Source organism: Olea europaea, unplaced genomic scaffold (genome assembly GCF_002742605.1).
Source record: "Olea europaea var. sylvestris unplaced genomic scaffold, O_europaea_v1 scaffold680, whole genome shotgun sequence".
NCBI lineage: Eukaryota > Viridiplantae > Streptophyta > Magnoliopsida > Lamiales > Oleaceae > Olea > Olea europaea.
In genome coordinates this window covers 649,404-664,484 of record NW_019265184.1, presented here as the reverse complement: position 1 = coordinate 664,484, position 15,081 = coordinate 649,404, and the positions used below count along the sequence as shown (strand labels likewise).

The 15,081-nt window shown below is 30.8% G+C and overlaps 1 protein-coding gene across 1 annotated transcript in view; it reads right to left on the bottom strand.

Moving 5' to 3' along the window:
* Positions 1-6,667: 6,667 nt before the first annotated feature.
* LOC111390400 (cytochrome P450 78A7-like) overlaps positions 6,668-15,081 on the bottom strand; it is a 19,106-nt gene continuing 10,692 nt past the window's right edge. Inside the window, exons 2-5 of the mRNA XM_023015437.1 lie at positions 8,608-8,673; positions 7,845-7,931; positions 6,930-7,097; positions 6,668-6,817 (exon numbers count right to left, since the gene is read on the bottom strand). Of these exons, the coding sequence (XP_022871205.1) occupies positions 6,668-6,817; positions 6,930-7,097; positions 7,845-7,931; positions 8,608-8,673 (471 nt within the window). The remainder of the gene's footprint in view (positions 6,818-6,929; positions 7,098-7,844; positions 7,932-8,607; positions 8,674-15,081) is intronic.

Sequence of the window (15,081 nt, the reverse complement as noted above, 5' to 3'; positions counted from 1 at the left end):
TACGACCTAAAAATTTGAATCCTGACTTATAAAATTTGTAACAAATTATAAATTTTTTTTTATTTTTTACTGATAAATAAATTGCGACTTATAAAAAATTTTATTTGTGAGAGTGGAATTATTTGTGACATATAAATTTTTTGATTCATGATCGAAAAATAATTTGTGAGCAAATAGGACAAAATTGTGACCTTAATATATTTAATTAGTAAAATATATATTTAATTTATAAAATATATATTTAATTAATTATTTCATAAATAAATTTTAATTAATATCTCTTAGATATGAAATTTTCCATATTATCGGTTAGCTTTATAGGCAATATCGAAAATACTCACCTTCTTCTACAATATAGAGATGTTGCCGTAAAAGAACGAAATGGAAGTCGTTAACTGACCTTTTACGACTTTCATGTGCAACCTTGAAAAGATACTTCCTTTTACAGCGTACGTATGCTTGTCGTAAAAGAATGAGATAGAAGTCATTAACTGACCTTTTATGGCTTTCATGTGCAGCCTTGAAAAGATACCTCCTTTTACAGTGTACATATGCATGCCGTAAAAGATGCGTCCTTTTATGGTGTACATATGCATGCCATAAAAAGATGTAATTAACTTTCTTACAACGTTCAAGTGCACGCCGTAAATGTCAATTTAATTTATCAAATCTTATATAATCATGTATTCCGTAAATGATTTAAGTAATTGAATTATTACATTATACATTTAAGGCATATCGTAAAAAATTACTTTTGTTGTAGTGTAACAAAAAAATGACATAAAAATGAACATTTATTCCACTACTAAAAAGCGAAAGGCTAACCAAGAATGGATAAATTTTAATTCTTGGTTTTCTTACATCACAAATTATATATCATGCAAAAACTTGGAGGATACGTATTATGCACCTAAACATCCAACCACGTATTACCGTATGAAACAGATACATTAATATCTGATTTTATTTTCCTGTCTAGATAAACATTTAATTTTATAAAATTCACTTGAAATATTTAATTAAATCTTCCTACAACATTCTTTAGAATAAAAATCAAAACTATTTTTAACTGTTTTCAATCAAACTAAAGTTAGAATTAATTAAAGCAATGATTAAATAATAGTATAAATAATAGTACTTATGAGAGAGATAATCCGAACTCTTAAATCCATTTTATTATTTTTCACAATATCATACTTTTGATAGAAAATATTCACAACAAAATAGATGACAAAAAAAGAGTCCGTAATTTGGGCTAAAGCTCATCTTTTATCATATGGACTAGAAATGGGTCAAGAATTTAGAAAGAAGATGGGCTAAAGTGTGTTTGAACAACAAGTCCATTTTTTTCTTGTTTGGAAAATACAGCAACACACCATTTTGTACAATTTCTATTTTTTCAAAAATATAAAATGAGTTACCAAAAACTCTTGTACAATTTTATTTTATTTTTCATTGTTTAAGTGTTAAATACTATTGCACTTTAAGTTTATTGTTATTCCATGCTATTAATAGCATATTTATTCTGGATTTAGAAAAGCCAAAAGCTGATTCTTGACGCTAAGAAGTTGTTTTTGATCATGATGGACAATTTTTTGAAACTACTTTGTCGGATACTCTAATTAGGATAAATTAGTCTAAAATAGATTTCTCATAAAACTATTCTACAAAAAATGGGTGTAAAATAAAAGTCCTATCGAGACAAATATATATCAACTTAAAAGCAACTTTTAAAATGAGACTCTCTGAGTTCCAAAAAATAATAATAATAATAATAATAATAATAATAATAATAATACATATAGACATTACATACCTCGATTGATGTGGAATTTCATACATTAGCACATTCTTTACACGTGATCATGAATTATTTAGCTGACATGGCAAAACCTAAGTGGCCATGAAAGATTGTGTCATGCATGGATGAGATGGTGTGCAAATGAAGGCTACACTTTGACATACCACAAATAAAAATTGAAATGTTACTTTGTAAAGAAGATTACATAAAATTAAGAAAAAAAATATCAATTATGTCTCGTTCCTACCTATACATATTCGTATATTGACCAATGAATCAGAATGATCAACTATCACATAAATCGTTGGTTATCTCTACTAATAATAAATAACATTTTTCGTTCACAAAGGTCAAATCTTCCTAATCTAGAATGAATTATCCCTTTGTGGCTCAATCAGCGTTCCACGAATACTTGCCGTGCTCTAAATTCATTGAACAATATAAGAATAAGGTCCAAAGTACATTTGCATTTTTCTAGCACCAATAATACTACATAACATTACTATACATCCGAATATGACAAATTGATGTATTAAATTCTCTTTCTTTCTATCAATCTTAAAGATTCACAGCAATGCTATCACAACATTATTATTATTATATAGGTTTCAAGTTTCAAGCATATAATAATGCCAGCACACATTTCAATACCTTACAAGTTTAGCTCTACAATAAAATGCCAAAACAAAAGGCAGTATCAAGACAAATCAGCATGTATTCAATGTCATTCCATTGTTCATGTCATATAGCCAACTACAAGGTTGACAAATAAATTAAAATCACAAACTAATTTAAAAATTGAAATATTAACTATACATTCATAATGTATTTGGTATGACACATCTTTCTTTTCTAGTCATTTCGAATTTATCGTACTTAGGATGTCGTTATAGTTCGTTTGAGATACTGATCAAAAAAGAAGTTATTGTACTATCTAGCTGATTCATTACTGCATACAAAATATATCAGGTCGAGGAATTGTGCACTTCTTTTTACTTGTGCATGTATCACTTCTTTCCCTCATCTTTCTACGCGGAAATGAATTTATGAGAGAGGGGGAGAGAGAGAGAGATAAGTCGGTGATCAGTGAATTAAAATGGGCCTCTGAATTCAATGCACATTCTACTCTTCTCGAAGCTGCACGATTCACGGTCCATGTATTTGTCCATTCTGATAATATGAAGGTTGGATTTTTGAAAAATTCCCACCCTCGATATAATTAGAATGGAAATTAAAAAAAAAATTTATATATATATATATAATTAAAAGTTTTTAAATAGTGATGACAAAAACTTCTCGTCAGATATTATCCGATCTCAAATGATCCTAGGGATGAGGAGCTGCCATTGCACTGTCCCAATAGTCCTTGTATTAGAACTTTTAAGCCTTCTTTATTTTTAATATAGTATAAATACTCGAGATGTCATATCTTATGGGGAAAATATTATGATGCATAATGATAGGTCAAGGACTAAATCGAAAATTTTTAAAGTTTGAGGACCAAAGGATAAATATATGAAAATCTTCAGCTTAAGTCATTTTACATGAATTTTGAAGGATGAAAATAAATTATAAGCCTTATAATAATTCTACAGCAGAATGTGTACATCGGAAGTTATTTTGGATTTTTCTATTGGTGTTTAGTGTTTGAGCTTTATATAGTTGGTGGACACTCAACAGGTGAGTAGGTCTTTTGATCAACATTCAGACCTATAGTGAAAAATATTTGTGTTCTGTTTAAATTTTTTGTTGAATATTTGTGTGCTATAAACTTTATTATGGATCTCTATGCCTAAGAACACACATTACAAATAAATAAATTATTGTTAACATGTGATCATTATAAAATTTCTTCTACAATTTTCAAATGTCAAAATGTTGGGCCAAAGGGCACAAGTTGTCCCTTCACCATTAGGTTATGAAGTATAATTGTGAGCTGCAACTTGTGTCAACGTGTTTTTTGGACTTTATGAGACATTCAAATTCAAACGAACATCATCTTTAATTATATTAAAAAGTTTACTTTAAAATAATTTAATTTAAATATAAAAAAAGGTTTATTTTGAACAATTTTTAAGTTCAACCAAACATTCTCATGGATATACAATATGTTCTATGTACAAGCAGCACCAATCGAATGGTGTTAACTAAATATTGATTTAAAATCGAAACCAATTACAAAAAGTAAAATTAAGAACGCAAGGTTAAAATGCTTATGGCTGTAAATTTTCTTAAAAATACATAAATTAAATTACAACTTGTAGAGTGTTAAATGGCAAAGGAAAGATATTCAGCAAATTTTGTTTTTATTCAAAAATTACACTCATTGTAGGAGAAAAATTGGTTAAAGAGATTTTTGTGGCATCAGACGGTAAAGGAATTGAAATTTTGACATATCAGCTATTGAATTTAATAATGATAAAAATGTACTTTAATAAGCTATAACACTATCTAAGAATTAATAAAATAATTAAATGGAAATTATATTAGTTCAATTCATTAACTGGCCAATCTGTTGTCTAATAATTAGCAAAAGAAATCCCCTGTCGAATAATTTGTTGACAATTATTTCTAATCTATCCTAAAAGATTAAGTTATAAAATTCATAGATAATTGGCAACCTGAAAAGACATGACCAAGTTGTGTCATTGCTAATGGTAAATCGTGCTTGCATGCTTATAAGCGAAATTTAAGTGCTAAAACTTACTTGAAATCACAAAACGAGGTTGGATCACTTGCCTTTAGACTGTTTGCTTTTCACACCGTCTTGTACCTGCTTATTGGTCAGAAAATCAATCACCAAGGGAGAAGTTTATTGTATAATCAAAATTGCATTGTTCTATTTTTTACTTTGTCGTGCAGTGCAGTGTGTGTTTTATGGAAGTTAGAGGTGGTGGGGAGTTATGGTTCCAAACTCAAAACATCAACTCCCTCAACTTCTCTCTCCAAACTACTCTCATGCGATTCGGGTTAGGTTAGCCTACATGACATGACCCATTTTCTATCAATATCTCCCACTTGCATATGATGGGCTTGATCTAATCTTAATATAATATCAATCATATATATCTTAACATTTTCAAGTTCATACAAGTAACCATGTGACAAGCAAGTTGAGTTGATTTAAGAGCGCACAACACTATATATCTGTTAGAAATATATAGTTGCTCTACTAAAGGAAATATATTTCTCGCTATACCTCATGCATATTTTATAACACCAGTTTGAATATTTCTGACCCCTCAATGAATAAAAAAACATACTTAACTTTTTCATTTATATTATATTCACAATTGGATCACAAAAATCAAATAGTTAACACAATTGTCAGATCGATGAATACAAGTTAAGATGTTAGATAAGATAGTTTTCCTTTCCTACTTGAATCCCTTTATTACAATTCAACTGCTTTCTTAGACATGCCCAACCAAATCGAATCAACCGTAGATTGGAAACATGCTAAAGTAGTAACACCGTAATAAAATTCTAAGAAACGGTCAAAAGTCATAAAGGTATATAAGTAAGGTCATATGTACCTCAGAGACTTATACAATGGAAAAGTAGGGATCAATTCTTTCATTTCTCATTAGTCATTAAATCATACATGGTATAAAACACGTGTTACGATATTTTCTCCCTTTCTTAGAGCATATGTCTAATATTACAAATTAAATATACCGTACCAATCATAGTTTAAATATTTATCGATATCTAACCTGAGTTATGCTTATTTATTTCTCTAAGCAATCCTTATCGAAAACTCGATCTAACCATTTAACAGCTTTAATGGATAATGAAATTCATTTCAATTGCTTGTTGTAATCTCATCTTAATATCTCATCAAAGCGACTAGATCATTTACACAATATGATCACCGTGTCTCATCTTAGAACATCCCAAATTGTCTAAGACAATTGTTCGTATGAGTAAATCAATCTCAACCTGTTTGACGTACTTTATGTATGCATAGTAAACAGTAATCTAATAATCTTAACAAAAGATTACTCTTAACATATGAACTCAAAAATATTGTTCATTAATAGACACATAAAAAGTTTACATGGTACATAATTCAGATTCTATGCAATCCTAGAGATTTAACATGATTAACAATAATATCTCTAGGGATAGAATTAGTCAATGGATCAGCTACCATTTGATGCGTAAAAATATAGTGCAAAGTTATTTACTTCTTTCATATGATGTCTCTTACAAAATTATATTTTGTATCAATGTGTTTGGTTATGTTGTGACACTTGAGATCCTTTGTATATGCAATGGTTGCTTGACTATCACAATAAATCAACATAAATCCTACGTACGTCATAATTAAGGTCTCTTAGATGTTGAAAGAAACTCCTTAACCAAACAGTTTTCTGTACTGCTAAAGCACATGCTATGTATTATGTTTCTACTGAGGACCAAAAAAAAAAATGCATGTTTGATTCTTGTTATACAAAGAGATAGGGCCATTATTAAACAATAATGCATATCCGAAAATTGATTTGCGCTAATCTAGGTCTTCATCCCAATCAACATCTATGTATCATTTTAAACACAAATCATTCCTTTGATAGCATAGAGAATAACTAGCAGTACCCTTCAAATATCTTGATATCATCTTAACAACTTTCCAATACTCTCTTTCGAAATTAAATTGATACATGCTGACCAGACCAACGACATAGCAAATGTCGAGAACAAGTACACATCATAGCATACATCAAGCTCCAAACCGCATTGGAATATGGTACTACAGACATTTCTTCTTTTTTCTCAAAAGTCTTAGGACACATGAGAAGACTTAGAGTTTCGCCTTTCGATACAAGAGTGTCAATGGGGTTGTAATTCTCCATTTTTAAACGTTTAAAATTTTTTTGTATATTCATATGACAAAGCAAGAAGTCTTTTCGAACTATCTCTATAAATTTTAACACCAAATATGTAATTTGCCTCACTTATGTCCTTCATTTCAAAATTTGATGACAACCATTTTATAATGGTTTTAATATACTCCTTATCATTTTCAGCAAAGAGAATATCATCTTAGAGAGATAAAATTACGAATTTCTCATTAGACATTTTCAAATAAATACAATGATCTTCGTCCATCATGACAAAATTGTACGAGATAATCGCTTTTGTAAAATCTCAAATACCACCATCTAGAAAACTGCTTTAGGTCATAGATTGATCTTTTCAATTTACAAACTTTATTCTCTTTGTCTGTTTTAATGAAACCTATTGGTTGTTGCATGTGAATTTCTTCTTCCAATTCTCCATTAAGAAAGGCAATCTTTACATTCATTTGATGTAATTTAAATCTAAACATGCCACTATGGCTAAGAGCTAGCTAATTGAAGTAAATCTCATTATTGGTGAAAAATGTCTCTTCATAATCTATACCCTCTGTTGAATATAACTTTTTGCTACCAAGCTAGTCTTATATCTTTCGATAATTCCACCAGCTCTTCATTTTATCTTGAGAACCAAATTGTTCTTATAACCCTCCTACTAGTCTGAAGATCAACCCAAGTCCCAGATTTGATTTGATTTTATAGACTTCATCTTTTCTTCCATTACATTCTTCCACTTTTTCTTTACAGGGGATGATAAAGCTTCTTGTACTGATTTTAGTTGTTCATCATCTTCTAGAGATACTTCAAAAACTTATCCTTCAATCTCAAAATGATTTTTAGGTATGTTTTTTCTAGTACCCTTACGAAGTGAAAGCAATTATGTGACCTTGTCACTTGAAGTTAGTTATGAATTGCTCCCATTTGGATCAACGGGTGGAAGTGCTTTCTCTTACATCTCAATTGACCCAACAAATACAAATCTATCATCTAATTCAAACAAAGGTTTTCCCTTTTTAATATCTCTCCTATTAGGAAAATCACTCTCAAGAAACGTTACATCACATAACTCTATCTCAATTATAGTTTCATCTTGATTTTCACCTATGAACACATGTTCTTTGGACTAGTCTGAGTATCTTATAGAGATACACTTCTTGTTTCGCTCCCGAGTTTTCCGAACTTACTTGATGAATCATAGATATAGGCAGCTGATCCCAAGATCTAAGAGAACTCAAATCTTGCTGTCTAAAGCTGATATGGTATAGCAGGTACTGATTTAAAGAAAGCTCTATTCAAAATATAGATCATAGTTAACAAACCAACTCCCCGAGTAGGAAATGGATAGGTAGCATCATCGACCTCGCCATTTCTAATAACGTTATATTCCTTCTCTCAGTAGCACCATTTCGTTTAGGTGTATTAGAAATAGTTAACAACCTAATTATTATCTTGTCATTACACAGTTCTTTGAACTCTTTGGATAGATATCCATTCCTTCGATCAGTTTTCAAGGCTTTCAACTTTCTATATATTTGATTTTTTACCACATTTAAATATCGTTTAAAGAATTCTAATGCATCTGCCTTATGAGAAATCAAAAGACATAATTATACAGTTTGCAATCGCGTGTCTTTTCCTCACATTCATAGGGCCACATATATCTGAATAGACAGATTATAATGAAATTTCGGCTTTTAAGGTTTTACCAAATGGTTTTCTTTTTGTTTTTCCAATTCGGCAATGTTCACAAATAGGTAATGAAACCTTAGATACTGAACCTAACAAGCCTTCTTTAGCTAGCATATTCATTTTCTCTTGTTCAATATGTCCTAATCTATCATGTCATACATATGTATCAACATTCAAATCATTAGAAAAAGTAAATTATTTATAGAAAAACAATGACTAACATAATTAATTATAAGTGTTTGAATCACATTCCAATACCATGAAATCACCAGCTACATATCCAAATCCGTAGTATTCATTATCATTACAAATAAAATAGTAGTACTACAAAAAATCAAATTGAAACTTAATCTTAAAAGTACGGTAACAAAAATTAAGTTCTTTTATATTTTTGGTACAAACAGGACATCGTGAATGAGAATAATACAATCACCATGTAAATGCAACTTGCATGTACTGATTCCTTCTACCTCCACTCTATCATCATTACCGAAGTATATTCATTTTGCACCAGCTGAAAATTGATGAAACTCCACAAACACTTCTCAATCCCTGGTTGCATGGTTAATTGCTCCGAAGTCTACAATCCAAATAGGACAAGATTCGATTAGCGTCACAGTGTATAAATAGCAATAGAAAAAGTATTTACAAAGCTATCTTTTTTAGCTCTGGGCATTTTCTAAGCAAAGTGATGGAGCACCTGACAATTGAAGCATTTCTGCTTATTCTTATTTTTCTTTTCAAATCGTTTACCCTTCTTACTGCACTTGGGTTTGTTCTTTTTAGGTCCGTGTCCAATCTTTTTTCTTTTTCCTTTTTTGCTAGTGAACGAGTTTTTCTTACGCTTAAAGTTTGAAGCTTTTCCAAAACTAAAGTCAGCCACAAAAGCATGTCCGAGGGATTTAGCAGCTCCAAGTAGTTCATCCTCTAGTTCATCATGGCGGATAGCATCAACAAAAGTTTTCATACCACCGTTATGAGTTAGATTGACTTTCAGATGTTTCCAATTATTAGGAAGGGATCAAAGCTTGAACTTGCTGCTCATCAGAGAGTATACATGATGCTGACTTGAGCTCTCTAATAATTGTAGACGTGGTCCTCATATGCTATATGATGTTGTGATTAGGAGGTTTCTTATAAGTGTCACACTAGATAGTCAGTTTTCTAAGTGTAGTCACATTAGTACAACAATACTTCTCTTTCAGATATGCCCAAATGCCATTATATTTCTCTTTCAGATATACTAGACAGTATACATAGTGCTAACTTAAGCTCTCTAATCATTGTAGATGTGGTCCTCATATACTAAATGATGTTGTGATTAGGAGGTTTCTTGTAAGTGTCACACTAGATAGTCAGCTTTCTTAGTGTAGTCACACTAGTACCACTATATTTCTCTTTCAAATATGCTCAGATGCCATGAGCAATTGGAAACTGCTCACACCATTAATGAGATTGTCCACCATGGAATTTACCAAAATCACATGAGCAATGGAATCTTTCTTTTTCCAAGACCGGTAATTTTTTCGATCCCTTCTTTATTTAGCAGTTCAACGCACAATTGGGTTTTCCATCACGTGGTTAATGTTTTCAAGGCAATCATGTTCTTCCAGCACATACCAAAATTTGCCCCTGTTTGTTTCCCGTTATTTGCCCATTAAAATAAAAAATACAACCGTTGTCCATCATATCAAATTACCATATTTGACTTTCTATCTCTTGTGTGAGGCTCGTAACGGTTATATTTTTCATTCTCATTCTTACATTACTGCGGCTCAAACGGGGTCTTTATGGCGCTAAGGATTATAGTCATTCAATTTAACATCCTAATTAAGGTCAGTTATGATATTCTTATATGCCATGGTCTATTAGAATTTTAGAGACAAACATATAAATATTCATTTATGCACACATAACATTTTGTAGTCATGCAAATTAAGTTTTATGATAATTAACATTAAACATGGAGTCGAAAATTTACTAAGCCCCCTTTTGATTCCCATTATTTGACCACAAAAATAAAAAATGTGATCGTTATCCATCACATCAAGCCATCATATTTGAGTTCTATATCTTGTGTGGATCCCGTAACGGTTATATTTTTCATTCTCATTCTTACAAAAATGAGTATCAAACGGGACCTAAGTTCCCAATCATCGTCTATTATCCTAACGTTTCATTATCATAAAATTAATTTTACAGCGCAAAATCATAAATTTTAAGTCAGAATTACTCGAACTCTTTAAATCTTAAAACTCCCACTGAATTAAAATATTAATCATGTAGTAAGCTAGACATTTTGACATTGTGATAAACATAAAATATATATTTATAAATCACAAAATGTCAAATATGTACATGCAATCATAATAAATTTTTCTATTCAACTACTAGATATAAAAACAAAAATATTACATAGATGTTGTTCAACAATATAAATTAACAATACATATTTAAATTGATTATAAAATTCTCATTTTTAGAATTTTATTTCCTCATCAAAATCTTGATCATATAGTTGTAAGATAGAGGTGATGAATTATTCAAAACTTCAATAACTTTATCGTGCCAATAACTAGGAAGAGTGCTCATTAAATGATACATACTCTCCACCTTGCATAAGCTATCACCAATGTATCACTTGCCGGCGCATTACTACGAGATGTTTTATGTGTTGTATCAAATTATGTTGTGGATCCATTTCATAGTTTCAATATGCACATAATTTTTCAACACATTCTAAAACCCGTGCTTTACTAGCATCTCCTCTAAGGATGCTAAAATTGCTCATAGATCTAACCATATCTAATCAAACAAAAGAAATTGAAACTAGTAACAAAGAATCAAATAACCTATTTAGGACACGCACAACTCATGAATGTATATAAAAATATGGTATTTGAAACGTTTTCGCATTATCTTTCATTTTCAAAAAAAAAAAAAATGAGAGCACTTCATAAAATAACTTCAACTGGTCAAAGACCACTTAATAAACATTCTTGATCTTTTAAAAATATTTTCAAAATTTAATCAAATCAAGAATATTTTTTTTAAATTTATTTCAATTGGAAAATTGAAAAATATATATTTGATTATCTGAATAGTAATAGTAATTGCACTTTATAAAAACATGAATATTTTAGGGACTAAGTTACCATATCTTCAAATTGCAATAAGAATGGTTCGCGGCATTACTTTTGCCCTTCTTCTTTTCATTTTTTAATAATATATACCAGGCATTCCCTCCACACACATCCTCGGTGCTTGCAATACACGTACCGATTATTCGACATAAAAAATAAAAAAAAATAAAAAAATTCGATCCATCCGTTTGATCAATTTATAAGTTCCATCCGTTTGATCAATTTAGAAGTTCTAAGGTCATCTGTATGGTCAAATTTTACAACAACAATCTATAAGGCCGTGTTTGGGACACAAATTCGATACGACCGAGACTTAAAATGGCAAAATAAACACTGATCATCGTTTTTAATATGTATGCAAAAATTTCAAATTTTGGAACAAACTTTGGAATGCTATAATTCCTTCAATATAAGGCCAACATTAATGGTTTTTATACCATTGGAAAGTTTTCGAAAAGATTTATCCAACCATAGAGCATGTTGTATGCACACGGGCGTTGACATCCCCGTGTACACTCCCCTCGCAAGAGGAGAGCACATGCATTCTTTATTGGACGCAGGCCCCCTCATGTGAGGGGAGTATACACGGGCATATCAACCACCCGTGTACAAATATCAAAATCTATCCAAACATCCTGAATGAGCAGCATGGAACTCAACGTACAAGAAGTTATCATGCGATGCAATTTCGATTTTTTAACTAGGGTTCAATTTTTTTCCCAAAATATAAATCCAAACGAATTGAAAATTTTCAGATGTGTTCTTCTTAATATCATAAACATATGGTATAAATCTTACGAATTTAGATGGACTATATCAAAAGTTGTCATTAATGATGTTGCAGCTTTTCAAAGAAAATGAAACTCAAGCATTTCAATTATTCTAAAGCATTTTCAGCATATTTTTAAGAAAGAAAATAACCTACTTAGGTCTGGTACAATTGTAAATCGTGCTTGCATGCTTATAAGCGAATTCAAAATAGTAAAACACTAAAACTTACTTGAAATTTCAAAACGACGTTGAATCACTTGCCTTTTGATTGCTTGCATTCCTCACCATCTTGCACCCGCTTATTAGTAAGAAATTTGATCATCAAGGAAGGAGTTTGATGTTCACAATCCAAGAATCCAAATTGAAATGTTGTACTTTTAACATCAAGCCACCATCCTCATGTATGTTTCTCTCTATTATGTAATCTAAATTGCATTGTTCTATTTTTTATTTTGCGGTGGAGTGGATGTTTTATGGAAGTTGGAGGTTTGTGGGGGAGTTATGGGTTCAAATTCAAAATATCAACTCCCTCAACTTCTCCTTCTAAACTACTCCCATATAATTCGAGGTCGAGTCAGCCCATATGGACGACTCGTTTTCTTTCAACACTAATGTACAAAAGTCTAATTTTTTAATGTCCTATACCAATTTTTTACTTTTAAGCATATACTATAGTCTATATGACCCCGACCTCCAAATTTTGAAGAACCCTACTAATGTGCAACAATGTGTTAAGGTGTTGGATTTGGAATTGTAGAATGACATTTTTTGGTCACCAAATTATTGTAAAGTTCACAACAATTCTTGCTACATTTGAGAGAAATTGACTCACTGATTTGATAGGAATTGACCTATTAGTTTAATAGTTGGGTACCGACTGTACCAATGCCTAGTGGCCCAATGCTAGAAACTATTCAACGTCTAGATCGTGTTTGATAATTATGCTCAATTATGTCTCTTCCAACCTCATTGTCATCCTTAAGTAACAAAATACATTACGCCCATGTTTGCCAGTTTTTTTTTTTTTAATTATAAACTTCAATTTTAATCACATTCTTTAGACTAATGACTTCTATTTACTTTAACCACATATTTTATCATGAGTCTCACCAATTTATAACCTGAAAGAACTTTGCCAAATATGATCCAGGGGTGTGAGGAGGGATTGGATGCCTTAAAATGAAAGATTTTCACATTTAACCCACCCCTATAGGTGGCAGGAGGCGGGGGGGCTACATCCGCCTGCTCGTATAGCATAATTAGAGGATGAAGCCTCCAGGGCACATCTCCAAGTGGTAAAAGGGGAGGGTGGAGAAATCTAGCTTTGCTTGAGGCTGCTGCGTCAAGGGTTCGAATCCTGAAATATGGATTTGGCTCTTGGGTAAGTGCAAGTGTACAAGCAGCTTTCCACCCTGTACCCTTGGAGGCATAACCTACGATTTACCTCCCTCACGATACTTCAGGACAGGAATGACGGGGGACCCTTAAGGTTAGGATTTAATCTTTTTATAATTAGGGGATGAAGCAACGACGATGTGACTTGCATGCTTATTCAGACACTGACATGGGCTTCCTTTGAGCTATGTAAAGTCGTACGAATTGTTGTCCTTTGGAAAGAAATTGAACAGTTTGAAGTTGATTGGCACCCGTTTCACCTCATTAGTTACTAACTTCCCCTCTGTAATAATTAAAGCTGCTCTATACCTATATTATAGCCCTGTCATAACCTACACAAAAAACCTCAAATTTTTTATTTTCCACAAATTTCTATCGGTCCATTATTAGGCAGGTTCAGCAGTAATTATAAAAATTAATTTTTGACCGTTAAAAAAAAAATGAATCCCATATATGAGTTAAAAAATAAAAAATAACAGTTGAAAGAGTAAAATAATAATCAAAAATTAATTTTTTAAAATAAAAAATTGCTATCAAACAAGAGCTTAACCTTCGATTTTGTGTGCAATTTTATGTTAGGAAGATATGTAAATTGATATTTTTAAATTCAAATTTTATATTAATATAAAGATTTAAATTTACTTTTTGCCTCATGTAAATTTATATATATTTTAATATTTTTCTCGAAAAATGTAATTTACATCTCTTCAGAGAGGGTTTTGCTCACTTTAGATATTTAAATCACAATTTAAATTACGATAAGTAAAGATGCTATTACATTCATAAATGGTCATCCAACTGAGGTAGAACCGATTATTAAGAAACATAAAAATTTTAAATTTTAAGGTTAATCCTTTGAATCTTTACTTATTTTCAGCATTTTTTCCATTTTTTTTTTCAGCATTTTACGTATGAATCAATTTGATTTTCAGGTCAGTTCTAATATTAGTAACAAGAAGAACACCGGCTAACAACATATTAAGCAGAAATTGATGTTTAACATGTAAATAAAATAAAATAAATATTGTGTTTTTGGGAGAGTGATAAAAATAAATAGAACTTACTTACTCTTGGTAAATTTTCTCGCATACATGATACATCGAACTTCAATCTCTTGGCCACAACCAATAGGACGTTCTCATTTGATCGTCAAAGTATGCTCAACTATTTCAAGACTTCACCAATCACGCTCAACCAATACTTGTTTTGTAATTGTAAAACATTTTTTACCTTCATAAATTAAACGCTTGTATGGTAAAAATTAAAATCTAAATTTTAATCTAATTTAAAATCAATAATTAATGTTGATCACATATTTTATGAAATCTATAATTTTTCAATTACTTTTTATCAAAATCTACTAAAACTATGATTTAATCTTCACCAAGCAGGGACTAAATATGATTAAGAAAAATATAACAAT